At 44.3% G+C, this 20060-nt stretch overlaps 1 protein-coding gene across 1 annotated transcript; it reads left to right on the top strand.

Annotated features, from left to right (window-relative positions):
- The first annotated feature begins 77 nt into the window (after positions 1-77).
- On the top strand, positions 78-19760 carry Prpf4 (pre-mRNA processing factor 4). The gene is made up of 14 exons (XM_005075117.4): positions 78-236; positions 744-921; positions 4749-4935; positions 7061-7148; positions 8154-8233; positions 8319-8412; positions 8960-9054; positions 10115-10173; positions 11292-11415; positions 12747-12836; positions 14876-14998; positions 15113-15220; positions 15301-15419; positions 15865-19760. Exons 1-14 carry the CDS (start codon positions 210-212, stop codon positions 16056-16058), a joined length of 1566 nt encoding a protein of 521 aa, XP_005075174.1. The 5' UTR covers positions 78-209; the 3' UTR covers positions 16059-19760.
- The last annotated feature ends 300 nt before the right edge of the window (positions 19761-20060 follow it).

Genomic DNA, 20060 nt, shown 5'->3' with positions numbered 1-20060 from the left:
CTACGAGGCCACGCCCCTCGACGCCAGCCGCCGGTGAAGAGGGGACGCAACTGCGAAGCCCAAGATGCCTGGCGACTTCCAGAGCACAGAGGACGCTCCCGATACGTTTCCGGCCGGTGACGCACTTCCGCCCTGCCGGGCGCGCGCGCGGTGTACGGTCTGAAAGCAGAGTGCGGACTTGACTGAGGCCTAGAGGCTCCGAGCCCGGCATGGCCTCCTCACGGGCCTCCTCCACGGTACGGGCTCCCCGGAGAGGGCGGGGCCCCGCGGGCAGGGCGGTTACCTCGCGGGTCGGGGCGGAGCAGGACGGCGGAGGGGCCGCGGTGTGGAGCAGCCTCCTCCCGGCTGCCCCAAAGCGCGGTGCTGGCAAGTGGAGTCTTCACTGTGTGACTCGGGCCTCCCAGCTTCCAGTCGGCCCTGGGAGGGTTTGAAATGTGGATTCCAGTAACGTGGTGCACCGAAAACCACCCTGATTGCTTTAAGTTATTCTTGGCGCTTGTCCAGTGATGAGCGGTTTGTAAAACCGGAGATTGCATTTCCTATAAAGTAAACGGGCCCCAAAACAAACCAGACACTTCAAACAGAATTGATCCGTCGTATTTGTCTGCCAAACTTAGCCGAGAGTCTAAACTCGCACAAAATGAATCGTGACGGATACTCACCTTGTCGTTGGAAAGCATTAGCTTCGTTCTTTTGGGAAGCATGGTTTCCTAGGACCTTAACCGGGGTCTTTGATTTGACAGGCAGCTAAAACTAAAGCACCTGATGATTTAGTTGCCCCTGTTGTGAAGAAACCCCACATCTATTATGGAAGCTTGGAAGAGAAAGAGAGGGAACGTCTGGCCAAAGGAGAGTCTGGGATTTTGGGAAAAGAAGGACTCAAAGCAGGCATTGAAGCTGGAAATATTAATATAGCCTCCGGTAAGACGCAAATTGTGAATCATCTTTCCCCCCTTTTTTTTTAACTGCCAGGGACGCCAACCCAGGGTTTCTGCCTGCTAGGCAGGTGCCCCACCACTGGACCACACATTTGGCTAATCAATTGCCTTTGGGCTGCCTTCTGCCTCCTCCCAGGTACTAGGACCAGGTGTACACTACCCTGCACCTGGTTTTGGTTTTGGTTTTTCGAGACAGGGTTTCTCTGTGGCTTTGGAGGCTGTCCTGGAACTCGCTCTGTAGACCAGGCTGGCCTCGAATTCCCAGAGATCCCCCTGCCTCTGCCTCCCGAGTGCTGGGATTAAAGGCGTGTGCCACCACCACCCGGCTTTACCCTGCACCTTTGATGATCCAATTTTCTGATGAACACCTTCCCAGATCAAGTAACATTTAGATTTATAGGGTCAAAACCTTCAATTCTTGACCTGGGGGGCAAGTTCAAGTGACAAAAGGTTTGCTGTGGGTGCAACCATTAGGGCTTGAGATTGCTTCCCCAGAGCCCACGTTGTTTTGTTTTGGAGGTGCAGGGCTGAGGAGTTGGGGCTTCAGCTCAGTTGTCAAGCACTTGCCTAGCAAGCACAAGGCCCTGGGTTCAGTCCTCTTCTCTGAAAAAAAAAGGCAAAATAACAAAGAGAGGCTGGAGAGGTGGCTCAGTGGTTAAGAACACTGGCTGCCCTTCCAGAGGTCCTGTGTTCAATTCCCAGCAACCACATGGCAGCTCATAACCATCTGTTGAAAGACCCCCAGTCGGGGACTTTCACGGGAGGGAGACCCGAACCCAAGGAACAACGAGACCACGAGCTTGGATGCAACAGCAAGAGGCTTTATTTACACACGGGTACCCGGGCGTCTCAGTCTGGGGGGGGGGGGGGGCTGAGCGCGCCGAGCTGGGGACTCGGGGATTCTTTTATAGCAAAAAGCGCAGTACAGAATCGAGAAGCCTAGTTACAGGACCCTGATTGGGCAATTTAAATGAGGCTGGGGCTCAGAACGAGGGCAATTGAGGTTTTGCTTGGAACTCAAGTCTCGGCCTTGGCCCTATCTGAGGAACAATAGGTCTCTGTGCTTGCCCAATCTTGCTGGGCTGGCTATGCAGACAGCAGACACCTGTGTCCCTGGGCTTCTGATAGTAGTGACTATTCAGCCATTCAGCCATTAGGACCTTGAGCTGAGCTCCCTTCTGATAAAAAAATGACTATTCAGCTGAGCTGTGGGGGAAACGGAATTTTCCATAAGCCTCAGCTGTCTGTGTATACTGGGCCGGGGTCTTTCACTGTAATGGGTTCTGACGCCTTCGGGCATGCAGGCGTACATACAGATAGAGCACTCATATAAAACACATACATAATTAAATTTAGAAACCGAATGTGGTGGTACCTACTTGTAATCCCAACACTGAGGAAACAGATTCCCATGTGTGCACTTCCTTACTCTTCTGTTCTTAACCGTGGAATCTGCCGCTTGGCCTCCTTGGCATTATCCAGTAAGTGTTTTTCTTATATTTCATATAGTTCTTACACAAATTACTGGAAATCTTTGAAAATTTCAGTGGGTGTTTGGATTCATCAGTTGTATTTGTCTTTGGGAGATGTAACCTAGTTCTGGCATTGATGCATTACTCAAGCTGTTTATAGTATTTTTCTCCTTTACTTTTCTAGTTTGTTTCTTTGTGTCTTTACCTTTCAAGACAGGGTTTCTCTGTAGCCCTGGACTGCTCCTGAATGCTAGGCTTTAAAGGTGTGTACCACCACTGCCCAGCCTTCTAGTTATTTTTTTTCAACCTGGATTTTATAATCTTTTTAGTATAAAAGGACAGTTAATTTTTATTTTCTTTTTGTTTGTTTGAGGTTATTTTTTTGTTTTTGTTTTTTTCGAGACAGGGTTTCTCTGTGGCTTTGGAGGCTGTCCTGGAACTAGCTCTTGTAAACCAGGCTGTTCTGGAACTCACAGAGATCTGTCTGCCTCTGCCTCCAAGTGCATGCACCACCAATGCCTGACTGGGACAGTTAATTTTAAAAGATTTTTAAAAAATCAACATGTGGCCGGGCGGTGGTGGCGCACGCCTTTAATCCCAGCACTCAGGAGGCAGAGGCAGGCGAATCTCTGTGAGTTCAAGGCCAGGCTGGACCGACAGCCTCCAAAACAATACAGAGAAACCCTGTCTCGTAAAACCAAAAAAAAAAAAAAAATCAACATGTGTCTCTATGAAGTAGAAAATCCTGTGTTGTGAATTAGATGTATTTCTTCTATAAACGATACTGTGATGTGTAAATTGTTCTATAGCCTGCAATTTTTCCCTTGTATACTGCTGAGGTTTGTCTCTTTATATTACTTTCAAGAAATGTGTTGATTAATTTTGGTTTTTGAGACAGGATGTCCTCTGTAGCTCAAGCTGGCCTAGAAGTTGTGGCAGTCTTCCTTCTGTGCCCTCCTTGTACTGGATAACAGATGGGGAGCCATCATGCCCATCTTAAGAGTTTTATATTTTAAAAACAAAGTTATACATATTTGTCATAAGAAATTAGATTAGCACACAAAGGTAAAGTTTAGTGATGAGTGCTTGCCTGGCATGATAGCACACACCTTTCATCCTAGCACTCATGTCCTGAAGGATGGTCACAAGGACAGGGGCATCCTAGGCTGCATAGCTTGAGCTCTGGTCCTGTCTACAGGGTGTAATAAGGGGGAAACAGGGTCTGAGCCCTTTTAGACAGAGGAAGGAGACAGGTGGGAAGCAACTGGGAGCTGCTCCTGGTTCTCTGATCTTCCAGGCTTTACCCCAATATCTGGCTCCTGGGTTTTATTGATTAAGATTAATTAGATTTATGATTCAGACATACTTATTTACTAATAAAGAATTAAATCTTGCCTGAATATTTAATATTGCAAGACATGGGAGCATTTTAAATGTTTTTCATAGTACTTTTAATTTTTTCTTTTAAATTTAAAACAGCAACTCAAATAGTAAATTTTGTTGTTGACCCTTCCTTCCTTTCTGACAAGGTCTGTATGGCCCATGTTGTCCTGAAAGTCACTGTATAGCCAAGTATGACATTGATCTCCTGGTCTTATTGCCTCCTCCTATATGCTAATATTATAGACATGCACTGTCATACTGAGCTCCTCCCCATCCTTCTTCTTTTCTGTTTTGACCAAACAACAATTTTAAATAATTAAACATTTTAACACAGTATAAGCAAAAGATAAAATTATTTGATACTTGATGCTGAGGAAATTAAATCTTTTTTTCCCCATAACTGAATCATTATGTCTCTATAAAAGCAAAAAACTTTGTAAAGACATCGAAATTTGGCCAGGCTCACGCCTTTAACAACACTCAGAAGGGAAGGCAGAGGCAGGCGGATCTCTGTGACTGTGAGGCCAGGCTGGTCTACAGAGTGAGTTCCAGGACAGCCAAGGCTACACAGAGAAACCCTGTCTGGCAAAAGCAAAAAAAAAAAAAAAAAAAAAAAAACAAAAGATTTACAATTCACAACAGACTTTTGAGGTAGTGTTCCTTAGTGTTGTGTGGCATGACAGACTGTAAGTGCCCTGCAGAGTTGCACATGCTCAGAGCCAAGGCTGCAGCAAAGATTCATGATGAAGTGCGCAGGCACTGCCGAAAACCATTGTGATTTGTTTCGAATTTGATTTTGGATTAAATGTTGGTCACTGCATCTTCAGAAACCATTCAGTATTGCTGAGCTCTTCGTCAGCCCCACAGTTATATACCTTATAGCACCTCCATTATAAGAAGCTATAATGGACACCCAGACTGTTTCTTTCCCCCATGTTGCCTGTTCTTTGCATAGGGGAAGTATTTGAAATTGAGGAGCACATCAGTGAGCGGCAAGCAGAAGTCTTGGCAGAGTTTGAAAGAAGAAAGAGAGCCCGGCAAATCAATGTTTCCACGGATGATTCAGAGGTCAAGGCTTGCCTTCGAGCCTTGGGAGAACCAATCACACTTTTTGGAGAAGGCCCTGCTGAACGAAGAGAAAGGTGTCCTTTATACTTATACTTTTTTTCTGTTAATGATAAGGTTCTGGTATGTGTTCTATCAAACTCTTTCCTACTCTCCTGTGAAGTTGTGTGTTTGAAATACTGGGGGTTTGTTTTATTTTCTAAGATGTATTTTTAATTATGTAAGTCTGCATGTGAGTTCTGGTACCCTGGGAGTTCAGAAGAGGGTGTGGTGTCATCCCCTGGAGAGCTAGAGTTAGAGGCACTTGTGAGCTGCCTGGTGTGGGTTCTGGGAACTGAACTTGGGTCCTCTGGAAGAGCAGGAAGCACTCTTTAAAGGATACTTTGGAAAATCCTATTTATTTGTGTGTGTGGACATGTACAGGTGTGGAGGTCATGGACCAGCTTGTGAGAGTTGGCTTTCTCCATGTGTCACGGTGTGCTGTCTCAAGTCAGCAGGCTTGACAGTAGGCACGTCACCTGCTGAGCCGCCTCACCGGCCTGACTTGGGATATTTAATTTACTGTTTGTCTCTTTCGCCTGCCATGTCTGTTGTCCTTTATCATTGTGTCCCTTAGATGAATACCTTGAATCCCAGCTGCCGCTACTTTAATAATTCAGGTCCACCACAGTGGCTTGGGCTTGCTGTGACACTAAGTCTGGTTTTCTGCCTTATGCTTCCTCCCCTCCCCCCCCTTGCCGTGACAGTCTCATTGCAGATCCTCCTACCTATAGTGTGAATAGCTCTGGTGACAGGGCCCCCACTTGACTTTCCAGCTTTGGCAGTCACCAAGCCTCCTCCTGTAGCCCATAATTCAGCTCTACCGAACCATTTGCAGGTCTAAGCTCAGTCTGTTTTCCTGACTTGACATTTCTTTAACCCTCTGCCACAGCTGTCATTTTTCTGTTTTGACTCTTTGGCCTGAATGAGCGCTTGACAACACCTTTTCTGTGAAGCCTTCCCTGATCCTCTGCTCCACACTCCTCCCAAGCCTAGATTCCATACTTACTTATTCCTTTCATGTTCTGCTCACTGCTGTCTAATGTTGGTGTAATGGACTGTGTTCTGTAGTCCCTTCAGAATTATTCTTTAGTTTTATTATTGTTTTGAGACAGGGTCTTACTGTATAGCCGTAGCTGGCCTGGAGTTCACCACCACACCTGGTTTTTTAATTTTTATTTTATTGAAACAGGATCTCAGTGTGTGGCCCTGGCTGACCTAGAACTCATTTTGTAGACCAGAACTCAGGGCAAGCCACCTACCTCTACCTCCAAGTGCCAGGGTTAAAGGTGTGTGCCATCAAGCCTAGTTCCTTTAGAACTATTCCGCCACCCCACCCCTTCAAGACAAGAGTGCTCTCTCTAACCCTAGCTGTCCTAGAACTCACTCTACAGGCCACACTGGTCTCAAACTCAAAGATCTGTCTGCCTCTGCCTCCCAAGTGCTGGAATTAAAGGCATATGCCACCATGCACAGCTTGTAACTATTCTTAGTCATTAAATATCCTTAGCCCCTGAATTAGTGCCCTGCACATCATGGCTAAGTGGATTCCAGCTGTCCTTAGAACTAAGTGACAGCTGTGTATAGATGCCAGTTGGCTCTAAATGGAAGAGAATAACTGCTGACAGCTGCATTTAGAAAGCCTTGAAATAAAGAGTGAGGGGCTGAGAGAGGGAAGAATAAAGGTGCACAGCCTTCCCCTTTGCTTGTGGTCTTGATTTTTTTCTTGCTTTCTCTCATCCATAATCACATGAGGCTCAAAAATACTGATGGGGAAAGTGCCGTAAGTATACCCTGATAAATTTTAAAGTGCACACCATTCTGAGTGTTGTACTGAAGTCCCATGCCATCCAGCTCTGTCCCTTTGTCTTCTGCGTCCTCGCTGTCTGTGCTGTCTTCCCAGTAGAGTGCACTAGAATAAGGTATTTGAGAGTGAGAAAGAAAACAGACCCTGTTCACATAATTTTAAAAATCTGGGTTTTTGTTAGTAGCATTTTACCTTGCCTAATTTATGAATTAAACTAAGAATGTGTGAGCTCGAAAGAAACACAGTATAGGTAAGGTTCGTTACTCCCTGTGGTTGTAGGCATTCTTGTGGTGATGGGGTCCTATTGGGCCTTTTACAGTCTTAGCCATATTGCTTTCTGACCTTTCTTGTTACAGATTAAGAAATATTCTCTCAGTGGTTGGAACTGATGCCTTAAAAAAGACAAAAAAAGATGATGAGAAATCTAAGAAGTCGAAAGAAGAGGTAAGATGTGAAGATACTGGAGACTAGGTCTTTCCAGCACCATGCTTTGCTAGCATGAGGAGAAGGGTCTAGAGGTTCTACCATTTGGGAATGGTTGATGGCAGGAATTGGTAATTCCTGTACGACTGTGAATGGTGTTGTAAATTCTCCATTCAAGAAGGCATTCGAGGGCTGGAGAGATGGCTCAGAGGTTAAAGGCACTGACTGCTCTTCCAGAGGTCCTGAGTTCAATTCCCAGCAACCACATGGTGGCTCACAACTATCCATAATGAGATCTGTTGCCCTCTCCTGATATGCAAACATACATAGAGGCAGAATGTTGTATTCATAATAAATAAATCTTTAAAAAAAGAAGCCACTCGATGTGGTTCAGTAAGAAGCCAGAAACCAGTAAGACATCAAAGAAAAAAGTAGGGGGTGGAGAGATTGCTCTGCCCTTAAGAGTATGCACTGCCCTTCAAGAGTCCAGCAGCCCACTGTATGATGTTTGATCTTAGGTATGGATGTCTTATCTAAATAACAAGAGACTTGGTATAAGGTATGGCTGTTATTAACCCTCAAGGCCAGATAATAAGAGATTTAGTGTAAGGCATGGTTTGTAAATATTTGGCACGTTAAGAAAAAAGTCTGTTTCTTGTATCATGATAAAGAAGTCTTTCCTTTTGTGGTTGGAGTTTAAGAATGCTGAAGAATAAACTTGGTGCATTCAGTATTCAAAAAAAAAAAAAGTCCAGCAGCCCACAACTGCTAAGCAATCTGATGCCATTTTCTGGCCTCCATGGCATCTGTACACACGCATATCTCCCCCCACATAGACACATAACACATAGTTAAATAAATGTTTTTAAAGAAAACAAAAGGTAATTAATAGAAGGGGCATGTACCCGCTTCATTCTGTTACTGAGCCAATTCGCTTTCTTTGTGAGCAGTTACAAGTTAAGAACAGCTGTGGGGAGAGCCGGTGTGCTTCAAACCTAATGTTTCTCCTGTTAATTTCCTTTTCAGTATCAGCAAACCTGGTACCATGAAGGGCCAAATAGCCTTAAGGTGGCCAGACTGTGGATTGCTAATTATTCACTCCCCAGGTGAGCAGAGGTTCAGGTGTGATTGAGAAGTAGTGTACAGACCCTTGTTGGTAGCTCCTTTAGTGATGATGTTTATGGGTCACAGGGCAATGAAACGCTTGGAGGAGGCCAGACTCCATAAGGAGATTCCCGAGACAACCAGAACCTCGCAGGTGCAAGAGCTGCACAAGTCTCTCCGGGTAAGAGGCTCTCCTCTGCTGTCCAGCCTCTTGCTTTAGGAGAGGTGCTGTGCTTTGTGCTCACAGACAAACGCTTCTGCTCTTGTGCTCCCTTCCAATAGGTCAGACAATGCTTTGCTTTTCTCTGTGGTTTTGTTTGTGCTTAGCTCACTAAAAGCTAATGAGGTACACTGGCGGTGGTGGCCACACCTTTAATCCCAGCACTCGAAGGCAGAGGAGGGTGGATCTGTGTGATTCTGAGTCCAGCCTGGTTTACAAAGTGAGTTCCAGGACAGCCAGCGCTACAAACCCTGGGGATTGGGGGCGGTAATGAAACTATGATAAGCAAGTAGCATTCCAGATAAGCCTTGATTCCATTCTTCAGTAACATGAGTGTCAACTAACATCAGCAGAGCATAAAGAAGCATTGAGGTGAGCCAAACTGACAGGTGTAAATGCTGCCCCTCCTTTTCACTCCCAGCCCCCATTTTTTCCCAAAAGGAAAAGCCAAAGAATTCTGAGATTAGCCTTTTAAATGATCACCTTTTTTGTTGTTTTTGTTTTTTAGTCTTTGAATAATTTCTGCAGTCAGATTGGAGATGATCGACCAATCTCCTACTGTCACTTTAGTCCCAATTCTAAAATGCTAGCCACAGCTTGTTGGTAAGTTTCATCTTACAGTAACATTTTCCTAAATTGTGCATGGATTCAAGAAGAAAACTTGTCTTTGAGTCAGAGATCTTTTTCCTCTGTCCTCTTGTGCTTCTCATGAGGCAGGTGTCATGTCTCTACCTACTTGTAGGCATCCACGGAGCTTTTGGGCAGTTCTCACTACTCACAGAGACCCATGATGTATAATGTCTATTATGTTCTACCACTGGAGTTTTAGAGTACTTCATCTGGGAATTTTATAAACCCAGTATCTATTTGCATGCCTTAGACCAGCTTTGCTTTCTTAGTTCTGTGGTCTCACTGAGATAGGCAACCCTTGGAAGCATTGGTGCCTTTGTCTGTAAGGTTGGGACAGTAGCTAACATTTGCCATGCATTTGGTAAGTACTTGGTAATGTTAGTTATTAGTCTTATCTTTGTTTTGTACATACTATCACATATACGGAAAACTCTTGGTTTTGGGGTGCTGGGGTGTGTGTAAGTGTATGTGGTGCTTGTATGTTCATGTGGGCACATGCACATGTGCATTTCAATATGTATGTGCACATGGAGGCCAGAGGCCAATATTGAATGTCTTCTTCTTTTCCCGTCTTCTTCTTTCCCCGATTGCTCTCACATTATTTTGAAACAGGGTCTCTTCCTAAACCTGGAATTATCACTTCACCTAGACTGACTGACCCATGAGCCCCAGGGATCTGCCTGTCCCTGTGCATGGGATTATGGACATTATATACTGAACTTTTACATGAGTGCTGGGAACTTGGATTCAAGTCCTCATGTTTACATAGCAAGCACTTTATTGAGTATGTGAGCCAATTCCTGAACCCTGATTCATTTTATTTTTACTTTTTTCTGGATCGTGGCTATCTAAGAAAAAAGAAACTTAACATTGACTACAGCTGCAGCTCTCTTTTCAACAAGCCTTTGCTTTTTCTGTTGGCCACTGTCGAGGCTTTAGGAGCAAGACAAAATTGTCCTTTAGTGATGTTACAAAGGGGTGTTTTCCTTCCCAGAGCAACCCTGGCTGAGATGCTTTCCTTTGTGTTTCATAGGAGTGGGCTTTGCAAGCTCTGGTCTGTCCCTGACTGCAGCCTCCTTCACACTCTTCGAGGTGAGTTACAGGTGCAGTCTCGTTCTTTTCTCAGCAAACTGTTAAACAGTAGAGCTCCAGTAGATGCTCACATGCAACACACAGCATTGCTCCTGTGTATGTGCACGTGTGTGTACTCTAGTGTACATATGTAAGTGCCAGCAGAAACCAGGTGAAGGTGTCTGCTTACAGGCAGTTGTGAGCCACCTGATGTTGGGTTCTGGGGCCCAAACTCAGGTCCTCTGCAAGAGCACGAGACCCGTTAACTGGTGAGCTCTCTTTCCAGCCCATGCATTGCACTTTGATTTGAGTGAATGTGTGTGGTTTTCTCTGCCTACAAACACCAGAATATTGTGACTTCACATGCATACAGTCTGTCCTCCTGTCCAGCCACCCTGGCTTTTACAGCATCTAAATTAAAAGACACAAAGGTTTTGTGTTTTACTTTTTGATTTGGTTTAGTCTTTTGAGAATGGAGTCTTACTCTGTTTCCCAGGCTGACTTCAATTCAGTATCTTCTTGCCTCAGCCTTCCAAGTGCTGGAATTACAGATATAGTCCACTATGCTATTTTTTGCCTTTTTTTTTTTCTAAATTGCAAAAAAAAAAAAAAAATGCAGTTTGAGTATTTGTTTAAAACAATTCTTTGGGGAGCTGGAGAGATGGCTTAGCAGCTAAAAAAACATGCATTGCCTTTACAGAGAACCTGAGTTCAGTGCCCAGAACCCACATGGGTGGTTTGCAGCTGCCTATAATTCTGGCTCCAGTGATCTGCATAGCACCTGTGCTCTTGTGCTCACTCACACACATGCACATAATTTAAAATCAATAAATAAGAGCTGGGCATGGTGAACACACCTTTAATCTCAGCACTCAGGAGGCAGAGGTAGGTAGATCTTTGTAAATTCAAGGTCAGCCTGGTCTGCCTAGCAAGTTTCAGGCTAGCCAGAACTATACAGAGACACCCTGTCTCAAAAATAAATAAATGTTCTTTTTTTAGTAGTTAACTAGTTACCTTAATTCTGTCTGTTCACATTCCCTAGTGTATACTTTTCCATGTTCTTCCTAAAAAGTCTCTGTTTGCTCATAGATTATGAAGCGGTAAGAACACTCTAACCCTGCTCTCCTTTAATTCTTTAGGCCATAACACAAATGTCGGAGCAATTGTGTTCCATCCTAAATCCACTGTCTCATTGGACCAAAAGGATGTCAACTTGGCCTCTTGTGCTGCCGATGGTTCTGTGAAGCTTTGGAGTCTGGACAGGTGATTATTACCCTCTGCAGTGCACAGTGCCATCCCTAAAGAAAGTGCTTGGCTAGCCCTTTAGGTTTAAAAATGAGACATTTAACCCCAGGCATGCTTCCAGAGTCCAGGGAACTCACTGAAAATAGAAAGTGTCTTTCTTAGACCTTTTCTGTTCACAGAAGTTACGCTAGAATTTTCTTTCCTTGCTGACTTTGGGCCTCAGTTTTTGCCTTTAGCATAATAGTCACTGATTCCCAGCTCCCATTCTAAAACACCCCAGTTTAACCTACATGGTAGGTTAGCATTGGAAAAGCAGTTTTGTAGATGGGCTAAAGATAATCATCTTGGCAGCCTCTTGGATCTATGCAGACAGCCACAGAGGAGAGGGGAAGTGAAGTTCTATCTGGCAGTACAGGCCACTGGTGTCATCCTCTATCTAAGATGTATTCTGCAACCACAGCACATTTTCTTTCTTCATGTGGGTGTTTTTACTTGTCTACTCAATTTTGGAAGCATACTGTGATCTGAAAGACTTTATAATGTCCATTTTTCTTTCCTAGAGAAAGCATGGCAAGGTTTTTATTACAAAATTTTCCAAAGCACTAATTAGCATCTGCAATCTTTGCCAGATAGAGTCTCAGCTACTAGCATGGCAAGTTTTAATTGGCTTTCGTAATATTTAGCAACGCTTATCCCCATAAGGCCCTGGTTGGGTCTGTGTGTACTCATTAACAGCACTCCCTTCTAATTGCCCTCTTTAGATTCGTGGTGATTTCCTCTCTCTGGAGTTTCAGCCTTTCTGTTGTTGCTAGGTAGAAGAAATTAGTGGCCATCCAGAGGACATTGTTACTCTAGCTTAGGAGTTCTTTTTTAATTTGTATCTTTGAACAGGATAAGGGTTAAGTAAGATTATCTGGAACCCATTGAACCAAAACTGATTTCAGTATCCACACCTCTACCAAAGTATATTTTCTTTTTTGAATCCATGCACTACTTTGATGCAGTGGAACTATTTTGCTTATCGTGGAGAATTTATTGATGCACTGAACTGAAATAATGATCACTTTGCACTGTGGTCAAAGAAATAATTCTCCATGTTTCAGAACCTTAGCAAGTAGCTTAAATGATTGTTATCCCTAAGATTGTAATGCATTGCGGGTTAGTGACAAAGTTAGCACAGAGCCTTGTGCAGGGTGCGGTCAGTCCCCTGTGCTGCTCAGTGTAGAAAGTACATGGTGAAACCTGTGTACACACCACAGAGTGGGTGTGTCTGCCCAGCAGCAAATAAACTGAGGGGTGTTCATGGCTGCTAAGGTGTTTAACCCCTGAATGTATTTGGTTCCTTTCAGTGATGAACCAGTGGCAGATATTGAAGGCCATACAGTGCGTGTGGCTCGGGTAATGTGGCATCCGTCAGGGCGTTTCCTGGGCACAACCTGGTAAGCCATCCATTAGTTTGTACAAACCTGTTGGTTTTGGCAATATTTTTCAGTTATCTGCCGGGTAAATATTTAGAGCAAGGATCTTCAATTAGAACTTTCTCAAACTCCAGTAATAGAATCAGAAAAGGAGTCAAAAAAATTGTCAGGGCAGAGTTTATTTCCTTTTAAATCTTACTGAGTGTGCTACACTTAGCAGGCTAAAGCAAGGAAATCACAAACTTAGGGGCAGCCAGGGCTACAAAACATGACTTTTTAAAAAATAAAATAGAGCTGGGCAGTGGTAGCAGACACTTTTTTTCCCAGCACTCAGGGCAGAGACGGGTGGATCTCTGTAAGTTCAAGGCCAGCCTAATCTACAGGGCAAGTTCAAGACAGCCAGGGCTACACAGAGACCCTGTCTTGAAAAAAATAAATAAAATAGAAACACTAATAAATAAAATTTCTCTGTGCCAACACGTTGACTTCTTTTTCTGGTTACTGCCCAGCCTACTAAAAATCTTTTTCTTTGAGGTTTGAGTAACATACAGTAGAATGGGATTGTTTTATTGTAAAAGTCAACCTTGACAAGTGCATACTGCTTATAACCCACACCCTTACCAATAGTTTCTATCACCCAACAGAGTTCTCCCACGCCCCTTCTCACTCACCCCTCCCAAAGTAGCGTCTGACGACTTGATTTTTTTCCTTCTACCTGTTTATGCCCATTTGTGCTATTAATCTGAGCTGTAGTCTATTGTGTGTCTGTTCCAATTTATGTGTTCTCCTTTTGATGGACATGTGAGCATGTTTCTAGGTTGTGGCTAGTCAAGATAAAGCCACTATAAACATTTTTTTTTTTTTATGTATGTCTGTGTGCTTCATGCCCAGAAGCCAAAAAGGGGCATTAGATCACCTAGAATTAGAGTTATGCAAAGTTGTGAGCTGCCATGTGGGTGCTGGAACTCAGACCTGGGTCCTCTGGAGAAGCAGCCCATGCTCTTAACCACTAAGCCATCTCTCCATCCCCGGCTATAAATGTTCTTATTGGAGCTTTTTATATTGTTTGGGGGCTGTTGGTTTTTTTGTTTTTTGTTTTTTTGTTTTTTTTTCCCTTTCTCTTGGGTAAATACCGAGATACGTATTTAGCTTTCTAAAAGCATTCAGGCAAGCTGGCTTCAGTGCCACATCCTTACAGTCACAACTGTCAGCAGGGGATCTTGAGTTTGAGGCCACCCTGGGCTTCATAGTGGGACCCCACTCCCCAGAATAAAAACATGGGAACAACTGAGTCCCGGCTGCTGTTTCCTGTCTTTGTCATATCTGCTGCTGTTGGTCTTTTGTCTCACCCATTGCGGCTGGCAAGGAGTAACCTTATGCTAGTGTTGCTGTCCTTACAGCTGTTGCTGCTGAGTGTTTGTCAGGTGCTCATGAATGATCTGCAGATCTTCTTTGGTGCGGGGTCCGGTTGCTTTGCCCTTCTTGAGTTTATTTTTTTCTGTATTTGTACCACCATAGCCCATTTGCTGCCATCATTGAAGATTTCTATTAAAATTGTTTTTGCACCCTAATGAAAGCTGATCATATATATTTGGATCTGTTTCTGTATCTGTCCATCTGGATTTTTTTTTATGCTAGCGTCATTGAGACTCTAGTAAATACACAAATGCTTGCTTGATGATGAAGGAATATAGCAATGGAATGAAGAGAGGGAAAAAAATGCAGTCTTTGCCGGACGTTCTTCAAGAATTTTGTTTTTGTTTGTGCTGGTGGCTGAACCCAGGCCCTGCACATATGAGGCAAGCCCTGCCCCCTACTATTGAGCCCCAACCCCAAACCAGGGAATTCTTTTTTAAAATAGCCGCTAAAGCAAAGTACAGAATGTTCTTGGTCTCCCAGTTGTCATTAAGACATACAGGCTTGAATGGTGAGGCATTGTTTATGTCAGAAAGGAATTTCTTGTTAGCATGATTGAATGATATTATAGTACCTTGTATATAGTAGACACTGACTCAGTCTGTTGTTGATTGTTGGCATAGTTTATTTTATTTGTTTTTAAGTTATGACCGTTCATGGCGCTTATGGGATTTAGAGGCTCAAGAGGAGATCCTGCATCAGGAAGGCCACAGCATGGGTGTGTATGACATTGCCTTCCATCAAGATGGCTCTTTGGCTGGCACTGGGTAAGCTTCCTCCACAAAGCAAGGGGTGGGCAGGTCAGTAGTCTCACCTCTTAGGCTTCCCTGTTTCCCTGTGGAACTGGGTTTGGAGTATTCACATATGTGTTGTTTCTTCAGGGGACTGGATGCATTTGGTCGAGTTTGGGACCTACGCACAGGACGTTGCATTATGTTCCTGGAAGGCCACCTGAAGGAAATCTATGGGATTAATTTCTCCCCCAATGGGTAAGGCACATTCAGTGACTAGGAAGGGTTCTGGTCAGATAGTACTCTTTGTTTCTAACTATGACACTTCTGATCCATAGCTACCACATTGCAACCGGCAGTGGTGACAACACCTGCAAAGTGTGGGACCTTCGACAACGACGCTGTGTCTACACCATCCCTGCCCATCAGAACTTAGTGACTGGTGTCAAGTTTGAGCGTAAGTTTTACTCTTGTTCTCAGCCTTAACATCAAACTCTGTTTGCTTCATGGACTACATGCCAGGCTTAGACATGGAACCTCTGTTAAAGAAGCAAATCTTAATTTCCTTCCCTCCGACATCCCTATAGATAAAGCTATGGCAAAGCATGCCTCTTGAACTAAGACTTCTATGAAGGCTCTGTTCCATTTTGTCTTCCGTGGATGGCCAGGCGCTAGGTGCTTGATGTCACTGCCCACCAGGGACACACAGCCTTCGTCCTGTAACTTGGTTGTCCTCAGTCTACTCTTGATTGTTCCTTATCTTGCAGGCCCCCTAGGAATGTAGACTGTTACATTTGTCTGAATGCAAAAGTAGCCTTTGAGGTTAACATGTTTGGCAGACCTTTGTGCCTGCTGTCTGAGCTCTTTTTGACTTCTTCATGCTTGCTTTATTTTTCCTGCAGCTATCCATGGAGACTTCTTACTCACAGGTGCTTATGATAACACAGCCAAGATCTGGACCCACCCAGGCTGGTCTCCATTGAAGACTTTGGCTGGTCATGAGGGCAAAGTAATGGGCCTAGACATTTCTTCTGATGGGCAGCTCATAGCCACTTGCTCATATGACAGGACCTTCAAGCTCTGGATGGCAGAGTAGGCAAGACCATGGAAGGACTTGGACCTTGTGCTCTCACCAAGGAGCCATTTTCCTCAGAGGAAAAGAACTGTGTTGTGTTCTATCATGTTTTCTGCCAAATACCATGTGTAGGATTGGATTTCCACATCAGCCCCACTTCTGAGTAACCCGTCTCTAGGTAATGGCAAACCCTTTATGGTTAGAATGCGGTTCTCATCTCAGGCTCTGCCATAAACTGTGTAGACATTGTTTAGACTAATCTCTTTTGAATGCCTTCCCATCCCTGTCGTACTCAAGATTGGGACTATTCTTCCTTCCTTCCTTCCTTTCTTTCTTTCTTTCTTTTTTGGCATTTTGAGACAGGGTCTGTCTGTTTAGCCCTGACTGTCCTGGAGCTATCCTATCTACATCAGGAGGCCTCACGTTTTAAGTGACTCTCCAGCTTCTGCCTTCCAAGTGATGGCATTACAGAAGTGTGCTGCTGGGCCTTACAGCTGCATTTGTAATGCTCGAAATGTGGCTCTCTATAACATGGTATGTGCTTCGTGCTACATGTGATCCAGGAGGAAGATAGCAGACTGCACTTGAAACTTCCCCAGTTAAGAGGGTATGCCGGAAGACAGGGACAGGTGGATCTCTATGAGTTTGAGACCCACGCAGCCTACAGAGAGAGTTCCAGGACACGCTACAAAGCTACAAAGAACCCCTGTCTCAAAAAAACAAAAGGCAGGGTGGGGGGCTCTGTGTGCTAGTTGAGTGGGGCCTGAGCAAACTCCTCTCCTGCTCCAGAGAAAGGAGATGTCCGTCAAGCAGTGACTGTAGCTACATGACGACCATTCAGAAGCAAAGAAGATTTGGCCTGTTCTGTGGAGTTCACAGATACGTTAACTGTGTCAGGGAACTCAGAACTGAACATGTCTGCCTTGTTGGGGAAAACCACTTCCATTTTAGCTTTGAAGTTTGGCATCTGAGATAAAACAAGGCCATTGTATCCAGATTCAAAGGAGTTTTTAGAAAACAAACATGATGTCTGCGGTACAACCTCCTTCCTGTTGATTATTTAAAGGGTATATTTTATGTATTAAAGAATACTTCATGTCAAAGTAAACAGGAAAAAATCCCTAATTTATGTTTGGGTGTTTCCAAACATGAGCATTTTTTCTTTATTATACATTTGCTGAGAGTAAAATCCTATCATAAAAATGTCTTTCAAAAAGGTCCTCTTTAAGTTTTGAGATCTAATGTAATTCCAGGGGTGAATTGTCCAGTTTCTATCACTATTCACAGGTGTTAATACTGGTTTTTCAGGGGAGATGGTAGGTTTTTTTGAGACAGGCTCTTGCTGTGTAGCTCAGATTGGCGTCACTCTTAATGCTCTTGCCTCTGCATCTCAAGCTGAAGGGGGTGGGTGGTATTCACAGCTTTTTAATAGAGTCATTGGCCTAGGGGAACAGATCACAGTGAGCTGTGTCTGGTCTCACTAATTCTGCATCAGTCCTGTGATTCTCTTCACCTTTCCACTGTGGGTATATATCCTCAATAATCGCACAGTAAATCCACACAAGACAGTAATGTAAGAAGGTCGTGTATAGAGTAAAATTAGCAGGGTCTTATGGTGGCATCCCCTCCAGGATTCAAAACTATACTCCCATCAGCTTCCTGTTCTGCCCTGCCCCTCTGTGGGCTATGGGCATATGGTATAGAGCAAAACGTGGTTTGGGTTTTTTTTTTTTTTTTTAAGATAAGAGTCTTACACCGGGCGTTGGTGGCACACGCCTTTAATCCCAGCACTCGGGTGGCAGAGGCAGGCGGATGTCGGTGAGTTTGAGGCCAGCCTGGTCTACAGAACGAATTCCATGACAGCCTCTAAAACAATACAGAGAAACCCTGTCTGGAAAAACCAAAAAAAAAAAAAAAGAGTCTTACTGTGTAGCCCTGGCTGGACTAGAACTTAATGCATTAGACCAAAGCTCAGATTCAGTGACCACCTGCTCCTGGCTCCCAAGTGCTGGGATTAAAGAGGCGTGCCCACCACACCCGGCTGAATTTACTTTAATCTGACTCCAGTTACATATAGCTGAGCATATTTCCTCTGTAGCTGTAAGCGTCTCAGGTCTATCCTTCATGTGGAACTTACTACCCTTAACCTGTTCTATTCTCATAATAATGTGCCATGAAAGATATCTTTGTCACATTCGTAAAATGATGAGACTACTGTGTTATCCTGCAATCAGAATCTAGCACTCCCAAGCTTCAGTTTCTCTGCTTTAAACTTTACTAGGATTTAACAATTTTTCATTGTTCCAAGAGAGCATTTGAGTTGGAAATGTACTATGTAAGCCTTAGAGCAAGTGTCTAGAGGAGGAATATCCATTTCTTCAACCACTGTAAGAGTGGAGCCTGAGCCAGTGGTGGGGCCCATGCCTTTAATCGCAACTCTCGGGAGGCAGAGGTAGACCAGCCTGACTTACTACATGAGTTCTGTGACAGCCAGAGCTGTAACACAGAGAAACCCTGTCTTCAAAATCAAAAACAGAAAAAAGGTGAATCCTGAATGACAGAACTACTGCTTATCACTTAGCCCTGTGGAGGTGATCTGTCAGGCGCACTCAGACAGCTCATTGTCTTAGAACTGCGGAGGTGAAGCAGGCTGGAAGTGGTGCACTCCTTTAACCCCAGCATCAGGGAGGCAAGTAGAGCCACACAGAGAAGATTGCTGAGATGTACTCCCTTTTTATGGGCAAAACAGACTTCAGTGACCTGCTAAGTTACCCAGCTAGTAAGTAGTGGAACCATTTGAGACCGTGTGAAGTGGTTTCCCAGAGCTTTGTGAAGAATGTCGGCCCTGTGACAAGGCCAGGAAAGCACATGTGGCCTGGTTGCTGGGCTGTCAGTGTTTTCACCTTTCTGCCTTGTAGGTGCCATGGAAAAGACCCTGACTTCATGAAAAATGGCATTTGTTTTCCCACCCCTGCCTGGATAGGCGAGGCTGTGTGTAGAACAAGCAGCCTCAGGTCTATGTCCCCAACCTCAGCATGTGTTTCTAGATGTCCTGTAAATGGGTGAGACTACTTGTTAGGATCTGATTCAGAAACGTCCCCAGCATTTGTCGGGACATAGGACCTGGCTGGTCCACAAAGGTCACCAGGCAGGAGTCATCAGCCCAGCTCCTTCCCAGCTGCTCTCTGCCTCTGGTGTGCCATGAGGTGGTGAGCATCTGCAACAGGCTCCCTCCACAGGCTCTCCAGATCGCCTCCCCTCAAGTTGTTCCTGTCACAGCGACCTAGGAGTGACTAACCCTGCCCCCAGGTTAGACCTAACAATTGCAAAACAGAAAGTAACATCCTAAACGTACTTCTGTCCAGTGTAACAAACTTACTAGTTGTGGTATATCCACCATCCTAAGAAGTTGCTTTCTTACAGAAAGGACTCCAATACTTGGTGTCCGTGGAGACTGTCTCAGCATCAGTGCAGTTACTTGATGGGGTCAATGCAGACATAGGTGCTAGTCTCAGGAGGGACAGAAAGGTACCTTTCCAATTTCGTAATGGAGAATTCTCCACGTTGGAGCCTAAAACTATCTGGATTACTGAATCAAAATATGATTTCTATCTTGACCATTTCTTAGTATCTTGTACCTTTGGTCCCCTAAGGAATTTAATAAATAAATGATACTTCTGAGAAAATACTATTTAGAGCAAATAAAACTGACTAAAATTCTGACCTCTGACAACTTTTTCTGTAAATCAAAAAGAAAAAAGTAAAACCTTTTCCTGGTGTGTGTTAGACACTGGGATTGTTTCAAAGTCTAGAACCAGAACATGTTCAAACCAGAGAAGCAGTGTGTACATGGCATGGTGGCAGTCTGTCCAGTAGCAGCTGGCCTGGCTGAATTTTAGAATCTTGGTTCCTGAGTTCTGCCATATGAAGAGAAAACTAGGGTCACCCCGTGCCCCAGGCTACTCCAGCCTGAGATGCAGCTAAAGCATTACCTCTGCCCAGCGGACCTTAACTCCCAGGCCA

This window comes from Mesocricetus auratus, unplaced genomic scaffold (assembly GCF_017639785.1).
Source record: "Mesocricetus auratus isolate SY011 unplaced genomic scaffold, BCM_Maur_2.0 Super-Scaffold_100014, whole genome shotgun sequence".
Taxonomy (NCBI): domain Eukaryota; kingdom Metazoa; phylum Chordata; class Mammalia; order Rodentia; family Cricetidae; genus Mesocricetus; species Mesocricetus auratus.
The sequence above is the reverse complement of the archived record's forward strand: the minus strand, read 5'-3'. Positions and strand labels throughout refer to the sequence as shown.

Excerpts from the sequence above, each read along its gene's own strand:
- Prpf4 (XM_005075117.4), top strand. The coding sequence starts at position 210 with ATGGCCTCCTCACGGGCCTCCTCCACG. Across the intron at positions 8,413-8,959 it reads AGCTGCACAAGTCTCTCCGG|TCTTTGAATAATTTCTGCAG; the intron begins GTAAGAGGCTCT and ends TTTGTTTTTTAG. Across the intron at positions 9,055-10,114 it reads ATGCTAGCCACAGCTTGTTG|GAGTGGGCTTTGCAAGCTCT; the intron begins GTAAGTTTCATC and ends TGTGTTTCATAG.